The sequence below is a fragment of the Xiphophorus couchianus genome, chromosome 13, assembly GCF_001444195.1.
Source record: "Xiphophorus couchianus chromosome 13, X_couchianus-1.0, whole genome shotgun sequence".
Classification (NCBI taxonomy): Eukaryota; Metazoa; Chordata; class Actinopteri; order Cyprinodontiformes; family Poeciliidae; genus Xiphophorus; species Xiphophorus couchianus.
The window spans coordinates 18,808,957-18,832,632 of NC_040240.1; the positions used below are offsets into that span (position 1 = coordinate 18,808,957).

Sequence of the window (23,676 nt, forward strand, 5' to 3'; positions counted from 1 at the left end):
AATGTATCTGCTAATTCATTTCCAACTATTCCGATATGCGCCGGAATCCAAATAAATTTAACAGTAGATCCATTTATTCCCATTTTATGTATTGATTTATTTATATCTATCAGAATGTCTTGTCTTGCTTCCGACTCTTGTTCCATAATACTTTTTAATGCACTACTCGAATCAGAACAAATTAACACTTTCTTTTCACTTAATTCTTCACTCCATTTTAACGCCATTGAAATAGCCAGTAACTCTCCTGTGTATACATTCAAACTATCCGTTAATCTTTTATTTTCCATAATGTTTAAATCTGGAATTATAAATGCTATCCCTACTGTCAAGAAAATCCGAGCTCATCCCACTTCCCCATGCTGGAGATTTTAGTTTAACAGTAATAATAAATAAAGTTATCTTTAAAATGAATCACTCAAGTGACATCAAGGCCCAACATTAGACTTAAGTGTCAATAAAATAAATCTAGTTGTGTGTGTTGTTTTTGTCTCATGCAAACTTTGCTTTAATTCTACTTTTTTCTATCTAATCATAAGAAATCATAGTCAGTCAGAGAGAGTCATTAAACAGGAAAAGCAGGTTTCCTGGAAAAAGAGGAAGTTTCCAGCCTGCAGATTTATAAAAATAGCTGAGACTATTTTAAAGCATGAAAGTTTTAAAAAATTAAATCTAAACATTTTGAGTAATTTGATAAGATTCAAAGTAAAATACTTATATTAATATTGATTTACTTGTAATAATACTTACACTTATATTTGTGAGAACACTTATAAGAAAAACAAGCAAATGTAACTTTGGTATCAAATAATTAGAATAATAGATTATTCTTGGTTTCTTTTCAGAAAACATCTGTAATAACTCACATTAAGATTATAATAAATATAATTAATAAGTTATAGTTATAAAATTATAAATGAATGCTAAATCAGAGAAGCTAAAGAAAATAAATGTGATATAAATGTGATTTTGACATTGAACTTGAAATGGTGTAAAAGGTTGTAAAACTGCAATTAAACATCACTGATATGTTGGAGGTAGATGGTAGGTGAAAGGTGACAGGAAGGGAAACAGGGGAACTAACAGGAGAGCAGAGATGATCAGCACCTTATATGGAAACAGGAGGTTGAGCAGCCCTGAGACATTGGCACAGACATCATGACATGATGTCTCTTAAGACAGTGACGGATATGAGATCATCTGTCTAAGCAGACAGATAAACCCTATATAAGGTGGGTGCAAAAGAGGAACCGTTCGTTGGATCCTCCGGGCAGCTTCGAGCCAAGATCGAGATGGACAAAGAACTCTGCAGCTGAAGAAGAGCCGGGGCCACGGAGCCGGAGACTGTCCTGCACATGGAGACCAACCCGTCTGGCCCACAATCTGTGGCTTCGAATCGCACTTCTCTCATCGGCTGGGTTCTGACCCCAAAGACAAAGATGAAGACAAAGACAAGGAAGAAGAACTGGTGCCTTTTTTCCTGCCAGCACCAAGTCCTGTGTGACCTCAGCATCCATGCGGAGAGGAGGCTCATCAGACCTGCGGAGATCCTGGCCTTCATCGATCAACATCTTCCTCCTGTTGCAACACCTTCTTCATCATCGTGCCAGGTCTGGGGTTCGAGGCGCCAAACTCCGTCCGTCTCTCTCTAAGGTTCCTTTTTTAGTTCTCAGTATCAGCAGTAGGGAAAGATAGACTAGATGATTGATTTTACTTATTTGATTATTTCTGCTACTGAATTAAGCTGTACTGACCCTTGCAAAAATGCCTTACTAATAAAATATTTAGCATAAAGAAAATCTAAAAGATGTTGTGGACATTCAGTTAATGAGTCACCTTAAAGTTCTTTGATGGTTGTAAAATAGCTGTGATGTTTGATTCTGGAGAGGAAGAGGTGGAAAATGTTTTTAGGTTGCTGGTAGCCCATATTTAAAACCTCATCCTTGGGACTCGCCCGAGTCACTAAAACCTACCTGGTTCAATAACAAATGCAAGTTGCAAAATAGAGAACGAGCGACCGTTAACAGGTGTGCTCTGTGAAACTAGTTGGCTGTAGGCTGCTCAGTCTGGCTAATTCACAGGGGGAAGAAGGGTGGGACACCTGGATGTAGGCCGTCAGATAACCAGGCGAATCGTTTCTCGAAACCAGCTTAAACAGAGTTTACTTCAGTTCTGGACAGGGTAAATCCCAGCAGATTTAGGAAACTCAACGGACCCGTTAGACGGAGAGCTGGTAGCACATCTCCCCTCTCAGAAGAGGAAGTACAAGAGTGAGAGAGTAGAGACAGAAAGGAGGGGGGGGGTGTTGCGCAACAACAAGTGGCGCCCAACGTGGGGCCCAGTCCAACGGAGTAGGAGGGCCCTATGGCCAAGTTAGTAAAAACAGATGTGAGGATCTGAATAGCTCACTTGGCTTGTTAACTCTTAAGGAATAGAGTTAATGGTGACTGATAAGGCCGTCAGTCACAACCCTTGCAGTAACTGTATAGCATACAGGTGAGGGAAGGCTTCTACTGAGGATAAATGACCGGATCCAGACAGTGAAGCTAGTAGCCAACATAGTCTAGACCCATCCCTGCTCGAAGGCTAAAGAGAGGCTTTGGGGGATAGACAACTCGAACCGACAGAGAGACGGAGTGATGGATGATCACTTCGAGGAGGAAAATCTGGGGAAGAAACCGGAGGAAGCCGGCCGCCCAGATCGTTTGGAAAAGGAGGAGACCTCAACAGAACTGCATCAGCTTCTACACAGCTACTGTGACTCAGACCTGAAGCAAGTGGGGAAATTGGTTCCAAGAATGAGGAACTGAAACATCAACCCCTGACAAAGAAAAGCTGGCTCACTCTTGCTGGAGTGGTTCGTGATGTAATGCTGACCAGACCAGCCAGCAAGCATGCACAGGAGACGGAGAAAGGTGTCATCAGCCGACGATGGATGAGGAAGCACACCGCGTCCTCCACTGCAGCCATCGAGAAGACATCCGGCAACAGAGGAACAAACACCAGCAGCTGACATCATCCCACAGACGCAGACATGGTTAAAGTCATCACGCAGACCCGAGAGAAGCAGCTTGAGAGTGCGAGAGAGAAACAAGTAGCTCATCACAACTTATGGAAGAAGAAAGCAGAACTGAGGCTCCGCCCGAAACTTGAGGTGCAGCGACAAGGCGCACACCTGAGAAGAAGCCCTATGGAGGGGCAAAGATGACGACCTTTCGTGCCACTAAGAAAGGTTGTCTCTGCCGGTGTCGAGGTGGGACAGAACACCTAAGGACAGGTGGTCCTAGAGTAGCACGGGGAGCAGGTAGTACGGTGCGTGCATAAGGCCCTCGAATATGCAGGCGTGCTACACCCCCGTGAAGAACTGAGCAAGCAGGACTGCTGGATGTCCCTTCAGCCCATCCGATGCAGCTGTGTGACTTTGAGGTATGTGGTCGATACGCAGGGCACCCAGGGCAGCGGATGGAAGGTTTGTTCATCAAGAGCACAGTCCCATGGGGTTCAGTCTGCATGGATGTAGCAGAGCCAATGGGGATAACAGAAAAGAGACGTGAGACGTACCTCTTGGTGCTGATGGACACAGTGACAACTGCTAGAAGAGCAGGTCTTCCCCTGCAGAGGAACTCCGTTCACGTCACAGAAAGCAGGGAGGCGAAGACACTTCTCCTTTTTGCTTAGGAAGGAAAAGGGAAGTTGCAGCTCAAATTGTCACTGAAAACAGGGCAGAGAGTTTGGATTAAAGCTCAAGATCGGCCTGCAACTACGGTGATCAAGCTGAGATTCAACGCCCGAGATTTTGTAAAGTAAGTACTGAACTTCAACACAGTACTACTGATGAAGAAAGGGGTCCATGAGGAAGCAGTGCTCAAGCCAGTTCTTAGCTACAGCGAACCAGAACATTACAAGAAGATGGCCAGAGAATCAAGCACCATGCCATCCTATATTAGACTGGCCACTATTACAGGAAGGTTGCCGTTCAAAGAACAACTTCAAGGCTTTGGACTGGGAGGGCCGTGAAGAAATTGGATTATGCTAAAGAAGAACTCCTGTCACAACCTGATGGATTAAAATGGAAAAGGATCATGATTACGGATAAAGCGTCATGATGCTTATGCTTTTTGCTTTGCTCTGCTGAACAGCCAGAATTTTTTTTTTTGAGGCCTTCTGTCTCAGCCCATCTTCCCTTCCCTAAAGAATCATTCCACATCCTGAAGAACCGACAGTTCATCCAGCGAAGGTTCCTGTAGAAGAATCAGAGCGATCCAAGTTTTCTTCGACATTCATCACCTCATGGGGGAAATCAAAACTCCATGGAGGGGGTGTCAAGAGAAGTGGAGTTTTGATGACTACACTGAGCCCTCTGTGAAAACTGAGGATGAAGAATCTGCATCTTCACATCCCAGACGAACTTCTTCTCTTTCTAGGGGATGAGGACGGCGAACTGCAGGAGGGTGATGGACTCCCAGCATGTGAAAGGTCTGACCTCGTGGAGGGGGTGTCAAGAAAATCCGAGCTCATCCCACTTCCCCATGCTGGAGATTTTAGTTCAACAGTAATAATAAATAAAGTTATCTTTAAAATGAATCACTCAAGTGACATCAAGGCCCAACATTAGACTTAAGTGTCAATAAAATAAATCTAGTTGTGTGTGTTGTTTTTGTCTCATGCAAACTTTGCTTTAATTCTACTTTTTTCTATCTAATCATAAGAAATCATAGTCAGTCAGAGAGAGTCATTAAACAAGAAAAGCAGGTTTCCTGGAAAAAGAGGAAGTTTCCAGCCTGCAGATTTATAAAAATAGCTGAGACTATTCCTTAGTTTAAAGCATGAAAGTTTTAAAGAATTAAATCTAAACATTTTGAGTAATTTGATAAGATTCAAAGTAAAATACTTATATTAATATTGATTTAATTGTAATAATACTTACACTTATATTTGTGAGAACACTTATAAGAAAAACAAGCAAATGTAACTTTGGTATCAAATAATTAGAATAATAGATTATTCTTGGTTTCTTTTCAGAAAACATCTGTAATAACTCACATTAAGATTATAATAAATATAATTAATAAGTTATAGTTATAAAATTATAAATGAATGCTAAATCAGAGAAGCTAAAAAAAATAAATGTGATATAAATGTGATTTTGACATTGAACTTGAAATGGTGTAAAAGGTTGTAAAACTGCAAGTAAACATCACTGATATGTTGGAGGTAGATGGTAGGTGAAAGGTGACAGGAAGGGAAAAAGGGGAACTAACAGGAGAGCAGAGATGATCAGCACCTTATATGGAAACAGGAGGTTGAGCAGCCCTGAGACATTGGCACAGACATCATGACATGATGTCTCTTAAGACAGTGACGGATATGAGATCATCTGTCTAAGCAGACAGATAAACCCTATATAAGGTGGGTGCAAAAGAGGAACCGTTCGTTGGATCCTCCGGGCAGCTTCGAGCCAAGATCGAGATGGACAAAGAACTCTGCAGCTGAAGAAGAGCCGGGGCCACGGAGCCGGAGACTGTCCTGCACATGGAGACCAACCCGTCTGGCCCACAACCTGTGGCTTCGAATCGCACTTCTCTCATCGGCTGGGTTCTGACCCCAAAGACAAAGATGAAGACAAAGACAAGGAAGAAGAACTGGTGCCTTTTTTCCTGCCAGCACCAAGTCCTGTGTGACCTCAGCATCCATGCGGAGAGGAGGCTCATCAGACCTGCGGAGATCCTGGCCTTCATCGATCAACATCTTCCTCCTGCTGCAACACCTTCTTCATCATCGTGCCAGGTCTGGGGTTCGAGGCGCCAAACTCCGTCCGTCTCGCTCTAAGGTTCCTTTTTTAGTTCTCAGTATCAGCAGTAGGGAAAGATAGACTAGATGATTGATTTTACTTATTTGATTATTTCTGCTACTGAATTAAGCTGTACTGACCCTTGCAAAAATGCCTTACTAATAAAATATTTAGCATAAAGAAAATCTAAAGATGTTGTGGACATTCAGTTAATGAGTCACCTTAAAGTTCTTTGATGGTTGTAAAATAGCTGTGATGTTTGATTCTGGAGAGGAAGAGGTGGAAAATGTTTTTAGGTTGCTGGTAGCCCATATTTAAAACCTCATCCTTGGGACTCGCCCGAGTCACTAAAACCTACCTGGTTCAATAACAAATGCAAGTTGTAAAATAGAGAACGAGCGACCGTTAACAGGTGTGCTCTGTGAAACTAGTTGGCTGTAGGCTGCTCAGTCTGGCTAATTCACAGGGGGAAGAAGGGTGGGACACCTGGATGTAGGCCGTCAGATAACCAGGCGAATCGTTTCTCGAAACCAGCTTAAACAGAGTTTACTTCAGTTCTGGACAGGGTAAATCCCAGCAGATTTAGGAAACTCAACGGACCCGTTAGACGGAGAGCTGGTAGCACATCTCCCCTCTCAGAAGAGGAAGTACGAGAGTGAGAGAGTAGAGACAGAAAGGAGGGGGGGGGGTGTTGCGCAACAACACTACTCTATCATTTACCATTTTTTGATGCATCTGTGTATATTTGTAAGTATTCTCCATATACCCTTCTTATGTATCTTTCCACCTCTCCTTCTACTGTTTGTCTTCCTTCCTCCAACAATGTTAAATCAACTTTCATCTCTTTTTGTATCCAAGGCGGATTACATGAAAAATCCACCACTGGGCTAATTAGACATTGATTTAATCCTATTTCCTTTATTTCTTTATTTATTATCCATCCAAAACTATTTACATTTACATTCTTAACACTTTCTTGGCATGGTTGTAGTATATTATTTATAGGATAACTTTTTTTATGCCCTTTTACGTTTGCCCAAAACCCTACTCCTAATTGTTTCCTTCTTAACTCCAATGGCATTTCCCCCATTTCTACCTGTAGTGTTGACACTGGTGTTGTCTTCATTGCCCCACAGCAAATTCTTAACGCTTGATACTGTATTTTATCTATTTCTTTTAATAAGTTACTTGAGGCAGAATTATATACCACACATCCATAATCTATGATCTAATAAGTCCAATATATAATATCTTTAAAGTTTTCCTACCTGCTCCCCATTCTTTACCTCTTAAACACCTCATGATATTTAATATTTTTTTACTTCTCTCTATTATTTTACTAATATGTATTTTCCATGTAAGCTTTTTATCAAACCATAAACCTAAATATTTGAAATTATCTGCCCTTTCTACTTCTTTATCATACATTTTTAATTTTATCTTAGTGCCTACCTTCCTATTAGTGAAGTTAACAAATTTAGATTTTGAACTTGAAATTCGAAATCCCCATTCTAGCGCCCAATCTTCTACTTTACCTAACGCTTCTTGCATTTTATCATTTATAAATTTTACATTTCTTCCCCATTTCCAAATAAGACCATCATCCGCAAATAAAGTCATTCCAAACTTACCTTCGATTTTACTAAAAATATCATTAATCATTATTATAAATAACATTGGACTTATAATACTACCTTGAGGAGTGCCATTTTCAGTTAAACATTTTGAACTTACTTCATTTCCTATTTTAACTCTTATATTTCTATCAGTTAAAAAATCTTTAATCCAATTATAAATTTTACCTCTTAGCCCTATTTGTCTAATTTTAATCAGTAAACCTTCCTTCCATAACATGTCATATGCCTTCTCAATATCCAAGAACACTACCATTAAAACCTCTTTATTCACCTGTGCTTTTCTGATTTCATTTTCAAGCTGTACCATAGGATCTGCTGTACTTCTTCCTTTCCTGAAGCCATATTGATATTTTTTTATTTTTTCTCTCGATTCTAAGAAGTAAATTAATCTATTATTCACCATTTTCTCCATTACTTTCCCGACACAAGATGTTAACGCTATTGGCCTGTAACTTTCAGTTAACTGAGGATCCTTACCTGGTTTACATATAGGAATAATAATTGATTCCTTCCATTTCTCTGGCAAAGTTCCTTCTTCCCATATCTTATTATATAGTTTTAGTAAAACTAATTTACTCCTTTCATTCAAGTTTTTAAGCATAACATAATTTATTTGGTCCTCCCCTGGTGTTGAATTTTTTGTATTCTTTAATGCTTTTTTTAATTCTGTCATTGAAAACTTCATATTTATAGAATCATTATCAACCATTTCCTCATTTATCCTTTCATTATATTTTCTCATCGTTAATTCTCTTCCTTCTTTCTCTTCTTTACTAAGATTTTCATTACTATGCACTTTAGCTAAAACTTTTACTAATAACTCTACCTTATCTTTATCTTCTATAATCATATTTCCATTATTTTGTAGTATTGAGAATTTATATTCCTTTGACTTTCCTGACATTTTCTTAATTGTATTCCATACTCTATCTAATGCTGTAGTTTTTCCTAATGACTCACAGTATTTACTCCAATAAAACTTTTTCGCATTTCTAATCTTCCTCCTGACTTCTGCTTGTTTCCTCTTATAACTAATTAGGTTTTGGAAACTAACATCTTTTTTAAGTGTTTTAAAAGCCTTATTCCTTGCTTTAATTGCCATTGTACATTCTATATTCCACCAGGGGACTATTCTTTTCTTTTTAATCCCTTTACCTTTTGGGATTGCTTCTTTTGCTACTTCAATAATACTCTTACAAATTTCTAAATTTAATTCGTTTATTGATTTATTTATATCTATATTTATCAATCTATTCTCACTCATATCTTTATATTTCCTCCAATCAGCGTCTTTAAACCTCCATCTTCCTTGAGTATTTACCTGTTCTTTTTCCATATCTAACTCAACTTCAATAAATATTGGATAATGATCACTGCCTATTGTACTATTTTTATTTATTTTCCATTTACAACTATCTGCCATACCTTGTGATACTAGAGTGAGATCAATGGCAGATTCCTTACCACTAATCATATCCAACTGAGTTCCTTCCCCATTATTTAATACTACCAATTCTTTTTCCTCAATTATTCCTTCTAAAATACCCCCGTTATAATCATCTTTCTCACCCCATAAAGTGCTGTGTGCATTAAAATCCCCACACCATATTAGCTTCTCTCCCCTGTGTTTAATTATACTTTCTAACTTTGCTTTATCTATTTTTTTACAAGGATTATAATAATTTATAATTTCTATACTTCCATTTTTTGTCCACATTTTAATTCCATTAACCTCTAATTCCGTATCCAATTGTATCTTAATAAATGTTATCTTTTCTTTTATACATATAGCACATCCTCCTCCATTTCCATTTCCTCTGTCTCTTCTTATAGTTGAATACCCACTAATACTAAACTGTAATGTTTGTTTTAACCAAGTTTCTTGAATGCAGATTACATCTGGTTTCTCCTTTAATCTATTAATAAAACCTTTAAACTCTTGACCATTAGCAATTAGACTTCTAGCATTCCATTGTAATATTAAAATTATATGACTATTTGACTTGCTTCATTTTCACCTGATCCCTCTCCTTGTCTGAGTTCATCCTGAATTCTTTCCCATGATAAGTCTGTAACATTAAAGAATCTTACTGCTGCTTTCACTATGATTTTAATTTTTTCAGTTTTAGTCCTCGCTTGTTCTGAACAATTTATAATGTAAGCTAAGAACGGGATCAGTTTTTCTAGCGTGACATTATTTTGATCTTTACCTATCGTCTTCTTTTCTAATTTAGCTCTTTGACTTACCCCTGCACTTTTCACCTCCTTTACTGCTTCTGCATATGACATTCTCTTCTCTGTTTTTATTTTTTGAATTTCTGCTGCTTCTTTCCTCACCATACACCCTGCATATGCTGCAGTATGATCTCCTCCACAGTTGCAACATCTTATCGGCTTCTCTCCACATTCCCCATAAGAATGTTCTCCTCCACACCTACCACATCTTTGCTTCCCATTACATATTTTTGCTGTATGTCCATATCTCTGACATTTGTAGCATCTCATCGGTGGAGGAATATAATTCCTAACACTGAAACTCAGGTAACCAATCATTATTTTATCTGGTTTTTCTTTTCCTTTAAACTCTAATAGCACAGAAGTGCTATCCACTCTTTCTCCATTTCTAAAAGCCTGCAGTCGTCTGATATTTGTCACTTCTCCTCCTTTAATGATTTTCTTTAACTCATCTAAGTTTTCTCCTAATGGAATCCCTGATATTACCCCTTTTATTCCTCTCTCTTCTCCCATTATTTTCCTCTCCGTTATTTCTTTTTTACAAATCGACTGTAATTTTAACGCTTTGTTCTTTTGTTCAGCATTTTTACAGATAATCAACAGGCTTCCATCTCTTAACACTTTAGCTAAATCCACATCTCCAATTACTTTCTTTAAACCAATAGATAGTGAATGGACTCACTCCTGTCAAATCCTGTCCAGCTCTGAACTTCAAAATTACCTTGAACTCCTCCATCATTACTTTCTTTCGTGTCTCGACGTTTTCCTCCTCATCTTCGAGAGATCTTTTTCCTGTATTTATTACGGTGGCCGACAGGTGCAAATGCGCAGCAAAAGAGAAAACATGCAAACAAACAAAAAACACGCGCACAAATTAAATGCGGCAAGCAAAAAGCGAACAAAATGCAGCAAACAAAAAAGAAAACACCCCCGAATGAAATGCAGCAAACAAAAAGAGAGACGCAAACAAAAAAAGAAGACACCCCCGAATGAAATGCAGCAAACAAAAAAGAAAACACACCCGAATGAAATGCAGCAAACAAAAAGAGAGACGCAAACAAAAAAAGAAAACACCCCCGAATGAAATGCAGCAAACAAAAAAGAAAACACCCCCGAATGAAATGCAGCAAACAAAAAGTGTTGAAAACGGAAGTGCTCCAGACCACTAGGGGGAGTCAAAGAAAATCGAGACCGAGCCCAGAACGGTATGACTGACACAAAGTCTATCACACTACCCATAAATTATTCTGTTATTCTATAATATTATAAAAGACGACGTATCTTTTTATAATATAAGTACGTATAGTATTTATACGTACTAAATATAGTTATATAGTACGTATAACTATATTTCTGAAAAGAAATATAGTTATACGTACCTTTACTTTCTTTCAAATTTCTTTCTCTGAATCTTGCATCTGGTCCCATAGAAATGAATACTATTTTCTTTGACTCCCCCTAGTGGTCTGGAGCACTTCCGTTTTCAACACTTTTTGTTTGCTGCATTTCATTCGTGGGTGTTTTCTTTTTTGTTTGCGTCTCACTTTTTGTTTGCTGCATTTCATTCGGGGGTGTCTTCTTTTTTGTTTGCGTCTCTCTTTTTGTTTGCTGCATTTTATTCGCTTTTTGCTTGCCGCATTTAATTTATGCGCGTGTTTTTTGTTTGTTTGCATGTTTTCTCTTTTGCTGCGCATTTGCACCTGTCGGCCACCGTAATTTATCCCTTTCTTGCCCTTATCTTTTCCTCCTCCACCTTTCTTATTTTCTACTACCGACCAACTTGTTTCCATTCCTTCATCCTCTGAGCACCCTCCACTACTACTCGCCATCTTAGTTCACTCACAGTCCAGATTATGCCTCTAAACCGCTCTTCCTCTTCTTAGCTTCTCGTGACCGAACCACGCTCCGTCAGAGTAGCCCTCCTCCTGTCTGCTCGTTCTGCCGACTAGTTCTGCTTCAACGCTATCATCTCCGCATCAAACTGTAAAGTTCCTCTGATCTCGCCGACATCTTCAACCCTTTGTCTTCTTCTTCTTTGGGATTTTATGACTGTCGTTCATTCATGCCATTGCATTACCGCCACCTTGTGGATCTTACGATCATCACGTTCATTTAAATGTGCGGTGCTGGTGGTCGAGTGTAAAGGACGTTTAACGGGTTTTTCTACTTGAATTTTCTACCGGTATTTTAATAATAGTTTGTAATTATTTATGTTTTAGCTCTCAGGATTGAAGGTGGTGCGTTTGGCCCAGATGGTGGCGCCCCCTGTTGCTGTGGCTGTCCTGTGATCAACATAAATCGATGGAGGGAAATCCAACGAGTGTTTGTGACGTCACGGTGTTTGGTGATTCTTTGCTCGGTTCTTTGATTCTTTGCCAGGTGGCGTTGTTGGCAACAAACTAAATAATTGTGTATTTTTACCATCGATTGCCTCACTAATATTTATTTAGCTAATGTTAGTTTATACACTCTTTCTTCTGCACTAGATGGGTTAAATGCTATTACTCTCTTTAATACTGAAATTATTCAATATATGACCTTATATTTTACCTTTGCAAGCATTTCTGTGCCATATTTTAAGTTTTAAGCAGGGTTGTTGGTACTGATTTTAAATTATTCAGTTTAGCTGACAGATTTGCACTGTTTAACTTTGCATTTCTTTAAAGTACAAATGATTTTTTTTTATTTGAATAGATTTTAATTAGGTAGAGTAAAACTGGTTAACATAATTTGAAAGAAATAAAATCAGATTCAATCTCATTTTACATTAAACACAAAATTAACACAAATACTGTTTTGTAGATTTTTTTTAAAAACACTCAACCATTATATACATTCTATTGTTGATTTAAAAAACTACAAAAATAAACCCCACTCACTCTCTATGGTACAGAATAATACAAATCAATCCCTCAAGTCCAATCATGTGAGAATGTTCTGGAAGGGAGTCCATGTCCGGTCAAACTCTGTTAATGCATGAAATAGTCAGTGGGCCCCCAAGCCTCTTCATCTATCAGCATCAGTACTGGCACTCCTCAGGGCTGTGTGCTGAGCCCTCTGCTCTTCACGTTGTACACACACAACATACAGTTTGACATAAACAGTAAGTTAATACAATAACATACAGTTTATCATTATTGTTTTTTGATACAGAATATACCAGAAAAATAAAACGTTCAATGAAGGAAAATGTGTCATGGTTGAACATCTCTACGTATCCAAATGTGAAGATCAAAATGATCACATTTAACAAATACAACACAGGACATTTATGGAACATACTTCTACAGCTTTTCAACTGTGTGACGTGTCATGTGCTGAGTTAAACTTTTTTTATGACTAAAACTTTTTAAACAGGTCACACATGAAAATGGCTTTTCACCAGTGTGAATCCTCATGTGCCGAATTAAATGTTGTTTTTGACAAAAACTTTTTCCACAATTTCCACATGAAAACGGCTTTTCACCACTGTGAATCATCATGTGCTGAGTTAAATCCTGTTTTCGAATAAAACTTTTTCCACAGGTCACACATGAAAACGGCTTTTCACCAGTGTGAATCATGTGCTGAGTTAAATCATGTTTTCGAATAAAACTTTTCCCACAGGTCACACATGAAAACGGCTTTTCACCAGTGTGAATCATGTGCTGAGTTAAAACATGTTTTTGAGTAAAACTTTTTCCACACTTCACACATGAAAACGGCTTTTCATCATTGTGAATCCTCATGTGCTTAGTTAAATTCGCTTTATGACTAAAACTTTTTAAACAGGTCACACATGAAAACGGCTTTTCACCAGTGTGAATCATGTGCTGAGTTAAATCATGTTTTCGAATAAAACTTTTCCCACAGGTCACACATGAAAACGGCTTTTCACCAGTGTGAATCATGTGCTGAGTTAAAACATGTTTTTGAGTAAAACTTTTTCCACACTTCACACATGAAAACGGCTTTTCATCATTGTGAATCCTCATGTGCTTAGTTAAATTCGCTTTATGACTAAAACTTTTTAAACAGGTCACACATGAAAACTGCTTTTCACCAGTGTGAATCATCATGTGCTCAGTTAAATTATATTTTCCACTGAAACTTTTTCCACAGGTCACACATGAAAATGACTTGTCACCAGTATGAATCATCATGTGCTCAGTTAAACTCTGTTTTCGAATAAAACTTTTCCCACAGGTCACACATGAAAACGGCTTTTCACCAGTATGAATCATCATGTGCTCAGTTAAACTCTGTTTTCGATTAAAACTTTCTCCACAGGTCACACATGAAAACGGCTTTTCACCCGTATGAGTTCTCATATGAGCATCAAAAACAGATTTGAAAGTCAAACGCTTTTTACAGATGACACATGAGAAAGGTTTTCTTCTTTCCTGATTTTGGTTCTCAGCTTCAGCAGCTTCCTGGAAGATGACTTGGTTCCTGTTTGGTTCTGATTCAGTGTGGTCTGTTTGCTCATCAACAGGAACCACCATGCAGGTATCAGTCTCCTGTTTTAATTCAATCTGTTCTTCACCCTGACTGCAGTAAACTTCTTTCTCTTCCACTTTTATCTGCTGGTGTTTTAGATCCTCCTGCTCTTCTTTTATCTGAATATCTTCTGGCTCTTCCTGTTCTTGTTTCACCTGCAGAGGTTCCAACTCCTCCTGGTCCCGAGTGGATCTCCTCTCCAGGTAATAAATGTTACACTGCAGGCAATCTGGACAAGAAAACAGATTTAAAAAACAATCGTTATTTTATTGAAGTAAATGGGAGAAATCGTTCATTGTTTACGACAGAAATGAAAAAAATGAAAAAACCCACACTGAAAAATTTAAGAGCGTAGACAGAGAGACAGATCAGGCGACAAATCCAGCTGACAATTGGAGAATTCTCAAATGAACGGATATTAAATATTTTTTATTTATTATAAAATTAATAATAGTTGCCAATGTTGTTAATATTTACAAGTAAATTTTATTATTTCAAGATATTACTTAATTTGGAACTATCATTACTTTTATTTGTATTAAAATTTGATTTTAGTTCACTTTATATTTTTGGGGTTTATTTACAGAGTTTATTTACAGGTTAATAATTGTTTAGTTTTTGTTGCTTTGTGTTTGTTATTTACTTTTGTAAGTTAGACATTAAGAACTGTGGGTCCATTTTCTGTAAGTATAGGGACTGGTATAGGACCAGCATGCACTGGGCTTTGACCAGAGCAGGAAAGGAAACATTGAAAAGTAGTGATGGTGAGATGCAGCTTCATGAAGCCCTGAGGAACTCCATCCAATCATTTGACTCATGAGCCGATGCACCGCGGTGCTTCATTTGCTCTACTGTGACATCAACTGGACAATATATGTAAAATAGGCAACGTGAAAACAACATGAAGCTTTACAATGAATAAACAAGTTTAAAATGTTTGTGATTCTGATACATAAATTCTGATGAATCTGGTTGTATGAAACAATGGCTGGATCCAAAAGAAAACTAGAAACAAATAGAAAAGAGGGTTGTGATTGGCTTGTTACTCGCTATGTCACCAGGGACAACGATTTATTACTAAAAAATAAAAACTTTAACTGCTCAGGTTTAGGTGAGTTCTCTGTCTTACCCGCTTCATTACTCAACACATCACTAATGTATAGTTTGATCTTTGTTATTTGCTTGTCAAACTGGAAAAAATAAACTATAAAAGCAATCTTCAAGTTTTTTGGACATTGAACTTCTTTTACCTTCGTACGAAGCATCACCTCAGTGCAGCAGTGGCTTGTTGACTGAACTTTTATAGGATGTTTGGTTTGACAAACAATCGCCACTACAATTTATTTATTACAAATTATTACATTTTACAGCTACTAACACACTATTATTGTTTCATGCTGTTTGCTTTACTAACCTTGCGCTGCATTGTTCACATTTCTCCTGTTTTCAAAAGTAAGTTTGATTAGTTAAAGGAGGAAAAGCCATAAAAAGGTCATTTTATTTCTACATCAATAAGCCATTTTCACAGCGTAATTGTGATTCCTGCGTTCATTTACCGGTTAACAAAACATTTATACGGGAAAAGAACATTTACTAAAATGATCCTCATACAGAAAGGTGCAGACATTTAGACCTTAACCTGCATCCAAACGCTGGTGGTTCCTACCTATTCGGTGTAAGATTATCTGGGGCCTCCGGGAGAAATCCAGCAGTCTGCGATGATCATCCATCTCTTCCTCCGACTTGACGATGATTTCTTTAAACTCTGTGAATGTTTCTTCAGCAGCAGTTAACGGCTCGTTGATAAACTCGTTTAAACTGGACTGAAGATATTTTTAGAGAAACTGGAAACAGACCACGTGCCGTCCGTCCTCTTTGTCTTTGTCGGGGTTTTTTCTTCTTCTTTTGATTTCTATTGGCGGATGGCTACCAACTTATGGTGCATTTACCGCCACCTACCAGACTGGAGTGTGGTTATCAATGATCTCAGAGGGAATAAAATAAAACACACCTCAATGGTATGCACGAATGTGCAAATTCACATCCATACACCCTCCTCCCCCCATATATATATATATATATATATATATATATATATATATATATATGTATATATATATATATACATATATATATATATATATATATATATATATATATATATATATATGTATATATATATATATATATATATATATATATATATATATATATATATATATGATTAAATAACCCAGTGTTTTTAAAAAATCTAATTAATAATTAATTGATTTAGCAGAATTTATTTCCTGAAAGATTTATCATAGAAAATCCTATTTTCTCACTATTTAGTATTGAATTTAAGTGCTGACGTTCCTCTGAATACTTGTTACATTCTAATAAAACATGTTCCACTGTTTCCATCTGATTACAATAATTACAAGTCCCTATTTCATGTTTCCTATTCTGAAAAGAGAATTATTAATTCCAGTTTGACCAATTCTAAGTCGAGATAAGACTACCTCTTCTTTCCGTCTTCCGTTCATACAACTCTTAACTCCCACAGTCTTTTGAATTGTATATATATCTCTACCAGTGTAATGATTAACCCAGTGTTCCAGCCAAACCTTAAAGATTTCATTTGAAATAATAGATTTACCCTCACTTTTGCTGAAAGGAATATTTAAGTTAATAATATCTGATTTCAGGGCCTGTTTAGCTAATATATCTACTTCTTCATTTCATGAGCAGGAATCCAGACAAATCAAACAAAACATTTCTTATTATGTAAACTATATATTATAAACTATAATAGCAATTTTTACATTTTTTAGACTTTGAACATCTTTTATCTACAGGTCCTTCTCAAAATATTAGCATATTGTGATAAAGTTCATTATTTTCCATAATGTAATGATAAAATTGAACATTCATATATTTTAGATTCATTGCACACTAACTGAAATATTTCAGGTCTTTTATTGTCTTCATACGGATGATTTTGGCATACAGCTCATGAAAACCCAAAATTCGTATCTCACAAAATTAGCATATCGTGAAAAGGGTCTCTAAATGAGCTATGAACCTAATCATCTGAAACAACGAATTAACTCTAAACACCTGCAAAAGATTCCTGAGGCCTTTAAAACTCCCAGCCTGGTTCATCACTCAAAACCCCAATCATGGGTAAGACTGCCGACCTGACTGCTGTCCAGAAGGCCATCATTGACACCCTCAAGCAAGAGGGTATGACACAGAAAGATATTTCTGAAGGAATAGGCTGTTCCCAGAGTGCTTTATCAAGGTACCTTAGTGGGAAGTCTGTGGGAAGGAAAAGGTGTGGCAGAAAACGCTGCACAACGAGAAGAGGTGACCGGACACTGAGGAAGATTGTGGAGAAGGGCCGATTCCAGACCTTGGGGGACCTGCGGAGTAGAAACATCCAGAGCCACCATGCACAGGCGTGTGCAGGAAATGTGCTACAGGTGCCGCATTCCCCAGGTCAAGCCACTTTTGAACCAGAAACAGCGGCAGAGGCGCCTGACCTGGGCTACAGAGAAGCAGCACTGGAAGGTTGCTCAGTGGTCCAAAGTACTTTTTCGGATGAAAGCAAATTTTGCATGTCATTCAGAAATCAAGGTGCCAGAGTCTGGAGGAAGACTGGGGAGAAGGAAATGCCAAAATGCCAGAAGTCCAGTGTCAAGTACCCACAGTCAGTGATGGTCTGGGATGCCATGTCAGCTGCTGGTGTTGGTCCACTGTGTTTTATCAAGGGCAGGGTCAATGCAGCTAGCTATCAGGAGATTTTGGAGCACTTCATGCTTTAGCTTTATGGAGATGAAGATTTCATTTTTCAGCACGACCTGGCACCTGCTCACAGTGCCAAAACCACTGGTAAATGGTTTACTGACCATGGTATCACTGTGCTCAATTGGCCTGCCAACTCTCCTGACCTGAACCCCATAGAGAATCTGTGGGATATTGTGAAGAGAAAGTTGAGAGACGCAAGACCCAACACTCTGGATTAGCTAAAGGCCGCTATCGAAGCATCCTGGGCCTTCATAACACCTCAGCAGTGCCACAGGCTGATTGCCTCCATGCCACGCCGCATTCAAGCAGTCATTTCTGCAAAAGGATTCCCGACCAAGTATTGAGTGCATAACTGTACATAATTATTTGAAGGTTGACTTTTTTTGTATTAAAAATACTTTTCTTTTATTGGTCGGATGAAATATGCTAATTTTGTGAGATAGGAATTTTGGGTTTTCATGAGCTGTATGCCAAAATCATCCGTATTAAGACAATAAAAGATCTGAAATATATCAGTTAGTGTGCAATGAATCTAAAATATATGAATGTTCAATTTTTATCAGTACATTATGGAAAATAATGAACTTTATCACAATATGCTAATATTTTGAGAAGGACCTGTATGTCACTGGGTGGTGTATTAGTTGAAAACGGTGTTTACATGAAGTAGCTGTAAATTCCCACCCATATTGGGCCCATGAATGCATCTTTGCCCATACGTCATTACGATAATGATAAAAGCGAAAGATGCACTTTAAGGGTAAGATCCTATTTTTCAGGGTTACTATAATTTAATTTCTAAAAACAGGTTACTTAGCACAATCCTAAAAAACTTTAAGCATGCTCCGTTCACTTAAAAAAAGTACTTTTATTCTTAACATATTTTACAGATTTCACTTCTGCCTTTTACAGATCCCACTTCACTTTTTAAGACTTTTTTATGCCCTTCTTAATAAAAAAAGTCGACTAATGTGAAAAATAAAATCAGTTTATTGATCATAGGAGGAATTGAATTTGTTTACACTTTGTTCTCAATGTACACACATTTGAAATATAAGTATATAGACATGGTTACTTTTGTTTTTGCGCTTTAATCAAACTAACAGATTCAGATAATCAAAATAATTTTAATGCTGGAATGAGAAAACCTTATTACATTATGAAAAGCACATTTCAATTTATTAAAGGAAAAAGTAAATCAATGCAATTGGAATCAGTTTATTTATTTATTCCGATTCACAACACGTTTCAAGGTACTTAAAAAATAAAATGAAATTAAAGCCGCACAGCGGCCCTCGCAGCTCAGCGACGCTCCGGCCTATCGGCCACCGCAGAGGTTCCCGCACCGCCGCCCGCCAGCCACCGCAGAAGCTCACGCATTTTCCCCGCCCGTCCACCAGGCGATACACATGAATGCGTTTGGCAGCCTCCCCGACGACTCACAAAAAATCTGGAACGGATCAGTCGATGCAGCGAGGAGATAAAGCTCATGCCATTTTGGTTGGTTTAGTTTGAAGCCAATCAATCGAAATCCCTATTAGGAGTTTGATCAAATACGAAGACTGTAAACGGCAAAAATGGGGTCAAAATCGGACCTTCAATCCAAAATGGCCGACTTCCTGTGATACTTGCACTATGACATTAATTATAAATTCTGAGCGTCTTAGTGAGCTCTACAACTGTACCGAATTTCATGTCTCTACGATGAAGTAAGGGAATAGCAATGGGTCTTTTGAAAATTACTAGGTGGCGCCGTTGAGCCATTTTTTTTGTGCAATTTTTGCGACGACCTTAAAATTCAACATTTTTAAACAGGCTTGACGCGTCCGCCAAGTTTGGTGAGTTTGTGAATATGATAAAGCCTCCAAAAGGCCCCTCTTTGGGGGGGGGCAGAATCGCAGCAAAGCGCTGCAAAGGCCTAATTAGTGGAGTCATACATGTCACAACCATTCGCTATAACTGGGAATTAGTGTTTAAGTTTAACATCACCACTGAAGAATTTTGGTCCCCTTTGTGCTGCAGAAACATTTTAATTCTGCAATGTCGGAGGCTTTTCAAGTTTGGACAGCATGTTTAAGATCATCCATTAGTGTCCGAATTGGATTTGAGTCCACAGTTTGGGTAGCACACTGCAAAACCTTATCTTGTTGAAGTTACTTGAGAAACCATCTTGTGGAAAGATTTCAACCAATGCAACCAAATTTTACACAGGTAGATTAAGCTTGTTTGTAGACTTGATTGGGCAAAGATTCTCAGTTATGTCAGATTCTTTCTGTCCATCTGCAGTCTGACTCTAAACAGAAATGTAAACTGTGAGTTTTCCATTTGTCTCCGGGAAATGTAATAACACAAAAAGGCAACCGAGTTTTCCTAAACAAACCTGAATGTTAATCAGCTGGATAACATAGTTGTTGTGCAACTACATGCACAACAAAAGACATAGCTTACAAGGTGGACAAGTAACTTCAAAAACATCAATTCAACATATTAAATTGTCATAACCTTACAAAAATGCTTTAAACCTTCCATTGTTTCATATTTTATAAAAACTGCATTGGAAATTATTAGGAGAACAGTTTATCCAATCTAAGTCAGCTTTAGACTTTTTCCTAAAAGTCTAGGCTGGGGTGGTGAGTTTTTTACATAACTTTGCATACGTACAGTTATGTGTATGTGCAAATTTGTGTGTTTTATAACGGATCTTTCCAGTTTTAGTTGAACGTTTTTTGGAAGACTTCTATTCTGTGTGAGTTTTCATGTGTAAATTCAAATTACTTTTTAGGCTAAACGTTTTATTACACGTGTTGCATGAGAAAGGCTTCTCACCCGTGTGAATCCTCATGTGATCTGTTAAATGAGTTCTTTGAAGGAACCCTTTTCCACAAGTCATACACAAAAAAGGCCTATCACCTGTGTGAATCCTCATATGATCCGTTAAATGAGTCTTTTGAAGAAAACTTTTACCACAGGTCAAACAGGAGAAAGGTCTTTCGCCCGTGTGAGTTCGGAGGTGTTTGTTTAAAAGACTTTTGATAGTGAAACTTTTTCCACAGGTCAGACATGGAAAGGGCTTCTCTCCTGTGTGAGTTCTCATGTGACAAGTTAAATTTCCTTTTTGACTGTAACTTTTTCCACAGGTCACACATGAGAAAGGCTTTTCACCTGTGTGGCTTCTCATGTGTAGTTGTAACTGACTTCTTTGAGTGAAACCCTTTCCACAGACGCTACACGAGAATGGCATCTCACCTGTGTGGATTCTCATGTGATAAATCAAATTACCTTTCTGATTAAAGCTTTTTCCACAAGTCATACACAGGAATGGCTTCTCACCTGTGTGGATTCTGACGTGTATATTCAAACTGCTTTTGAACCTAAATGTTTTCCCACAGGTCAAGCATGAGAAAGGCTTCTCATCTGTGTGAGTTGTAGAGTGATGAGTTAGATGAGTTTTTTGAGTAAAACCTTTTCCACATATTGAACACGAGAAAGGCCTTTCACCAGTGTGAACTCTCACATGGTTGGTCAAAAAACGTTTTTGAGAAAATATTTTTCCACAAGTCAGACATGAGAAAGACTTTTCCTTTGTGTGATTTTCCATGCTTTGAGACAAAAGACTATTGTGAGGACTAAATTCAGCACAAATTTCACAAGAACACACACTGTTATTATGTTGGCATCTCTTGCTTTGTATTTGCTCTTCTTCATCTGTCTCTGATTTTGAGTCTTCATCACTGCTTCCTTCCTGATGCTGGATCTCTATTTCAGACGGCTCCTGAGAGATGACCTGGTTCCAGTTTGGTTCTAGTTCAATGTGGTATTTTTCCTCATTACAAAGAGTCACCATAACGGTCTCAGTCTCCTGCTTCAGCTCAAACCGTGCTTCATCATGACTGATGCAGAGTTCATCCTCTTCCTCTTTAATCTCTAGATGTTCTAGCTCATTCTGCTCGTCTTTGATCTGCAAGGGTTCTGGTTCCTCCTGGTCCACTGGGAGGCTCCTCTCCTGGTCCCCAAGCTGCTGGCCAACAAGAACCTCCTCCTTCTCAACATAATGCTGTGAATCTGAAGAAGCAAACAGAAAAGAAAATAGCTTATGTTGTGGAATAAAAATTAATTTTACCAAACACTGTCAGGTGAAATCACTCAATCAGGTTTATTCATACATTGCGCACAATATATGCTTGTCAATAATCAATCAATAATGAAGCAGGTCTGGGTGAATAGCTCTGCCAGGCAGAGTCAACACATGAGTTTTATACTAAGGTAAGGAATCCAAAACACGGGGCGAGACAGTCTGGTTCTGATGCAGCTGTAGAAAACAACTTCCAACCTTGTACATGTAACCCAAACAGTCATTTTGGTGAGAGTGTTATATATATAAAAAAAGCATTTAATATAACATGATCAGCAGATGTTAACTTATAGTAATTTTCCACCACACTTATTATCCAAGTAAAATAAAAGCACTTACAAAAATCTGCACAATATTTTGGGACTGTTGTGTGCCAATAGTCTGTGGGGCTGAGCTGACAGCAGAGACACATCTTATGCTTCATTTAATAACTCGGCAGCCAACTGTATCAACATAACGTCAAACATTCACTGTTTACAACTCAGTGAATGTAAACAGTAGCTCAACAGTCTGGCTCTGTCAGCCACTTCTCCTGTAATGCAACCAGGTAAGATCAGTGCAAGTAAGCAAAGTTAATCATGATGCCACAACTACAAATGACCGTTATGTATTTAAGAACAGAAAACCTACTCAGTTGCACATTCCTTGCACAGTTGTGCAGTATTTTTCAAGTTATAATCTCATAATTACTGCACAGTATATTCTTAATGTTTGTTTTTGTTTACATTTGATATATTTTAATTGTTTTTTTATATCTTAGTGTGATCCTACATGCTGTTGTTACACCTGAATTATATTTTATATATGAAGGATTTGGCCCACGGGTGAGAAAAAAAAAAGAAGAAAATCTGACAATCTATAAAAATATTTTAAAAAGACAGAATTCTGAGAAAAATATTCTTAAAATTTTGGTTGAATTCATATGAACCAATTGAAACGTGAGTCTCCTCTCTGACATGATGTTTATAACCAATAGATCGTAAACACCTGCACCGCAGAGCTCTAACGCCGTAATACACCATATATGAGCGGAGCTTAATTTCAGCCCATTGCGACCGTTGGCTTGCCTGACCGCAAATGAAAAACGATTTGTAGATTGACTTTAGAAAAGGCAAAACCTGGTAAACAAGAAATGGCTTGGACGAAATGAAATGGATAACGCCAGAAAACGTACGTGACTGGTCTGTAATACGTAAACCTCAAAAAGTTACTGCAAACCGCATAAATGATCTCTAAATCCTCTCATCAGGTAAATGTTTGCACTCCTGGTGTTTCATACCTATTTGGTGAACGATTATCTGGGGTATCCGGTTGACATCCAGCAGTCTGCGCTCACCATCGATCTCTTCCTCGGACTTTACGATTATTTCCTTAAGCTCCGTGAATGTTTCTTCGGCATGAGTTAATTCATCGTCAATAATCTCTTCCTTACATCTCGGTGAAGACATTTTGATTATAGATACCCATAAATTCAGCTCAGACGCCACAACGGGACTCAAAATGACACCAGACAAAGATAAGCTAACACCGTTAGCATCTCAGTTGGAGGATTCTTCTTCTTCTTCTTCTTCTTCTTCTTCTTCTTCTTCTTCTTCTTCTATTTTTGAGAATTA

The 23,676-nt window shown here is 37.9% G+C and overlaps 4 protein-coding genes across 5 annotated transcripts in view; all 4 read right to left on the bottom strand.

Moving 5' to 3' along the window:
• Window positions 1-1,125, bottom strand: part of LOC114156166 (gastrula zinc finger protein XlCGF8.2DB-like) — a 29,016-nt gene extending 27,891 nt beyond the window's left edge. The window contains exon 1 of the mRNA XM_028036438.1: window positions 1,121-1,125. The gene's annotated coding sequence lies outside the window, so the exon portion shown is untranslated. The remainder of the gene's footprint in view (window positions 1-1,120) is intronic.
• The window catches only part of LOC114155762 (gastrula zinc finger protein XlCGF8.2DB-like), a 723,567-nt gene that overhangs the window by 14,061 nt on the left and 685,830 nt on the right, over window positions 1-23,676 (bottom strand). The window lies entirely within an intron of this gene.
• Window positions 13,341-16,052, bottom strand: LOC114155809 (gastrula zinc finger protein XlCGF8.2DB-like; the record flags this gene model as incomplete). Its single annotated transcript, XM_028035918.1, has 2 exons — window positions 15,809-16,052; window positions 13,341-14,371 (listed from the first exon to the last, which is right to left on the bottom strand). Coding segments are annotated over exons 1-2 (1,095 nt in total), but the record flags the coding sequence as incomplete, so codon positions are not given.
• On the bottom strand, window positions 18,899-23,642 carry LOC114155787 (gastrula zinc finger protein XlCGF57.1-like). Of its 2 annotated transcripts, XM_028035882.1 has the most exons (3): window positions 23,343-23,642; window positions 21,178-21,993; window positions 18,899-21,093 (listed from the first exon to the last, which is right to left on the bottom strand). In XM_028035882.1, the coding sequence occupies exons 1-3, from the start codon at window positions 23,509-23,511 to the stop codon at window positions 20,669-20,671; spliced, it is 1,410 nt and encodes a 469-aa protein (XP_027891683.1). In that variant the 5' UTR covers window positions 23,512-23,642; the 3' UTR covers window positions 18,899-20,668. The 2 variants fall into 2 exon arrangements, with proteins under 2 accessions (XP_027891683.1, XP_027891682.1); XM_028035881.1 differs by having other exon boundaries at window positions 18,899-21,993.

Bases quoted from the DNA above. Each gene is read 5' to 3' on its own strand.
- LOC114155787 (XM_028035881.1), bottom strand. From the start codon at position 23,511: ATGTCTTCACCGAGATGTAAGGAAGAGATTATTGACGATGAATTAACT. The intron at 21,994-23,342 runs GTATGAAACACC...TTGCTTCTTCAG, and splicing joins GATAATCGTTCACCAAATAG to ATTCACAGCATTATGTTGAG.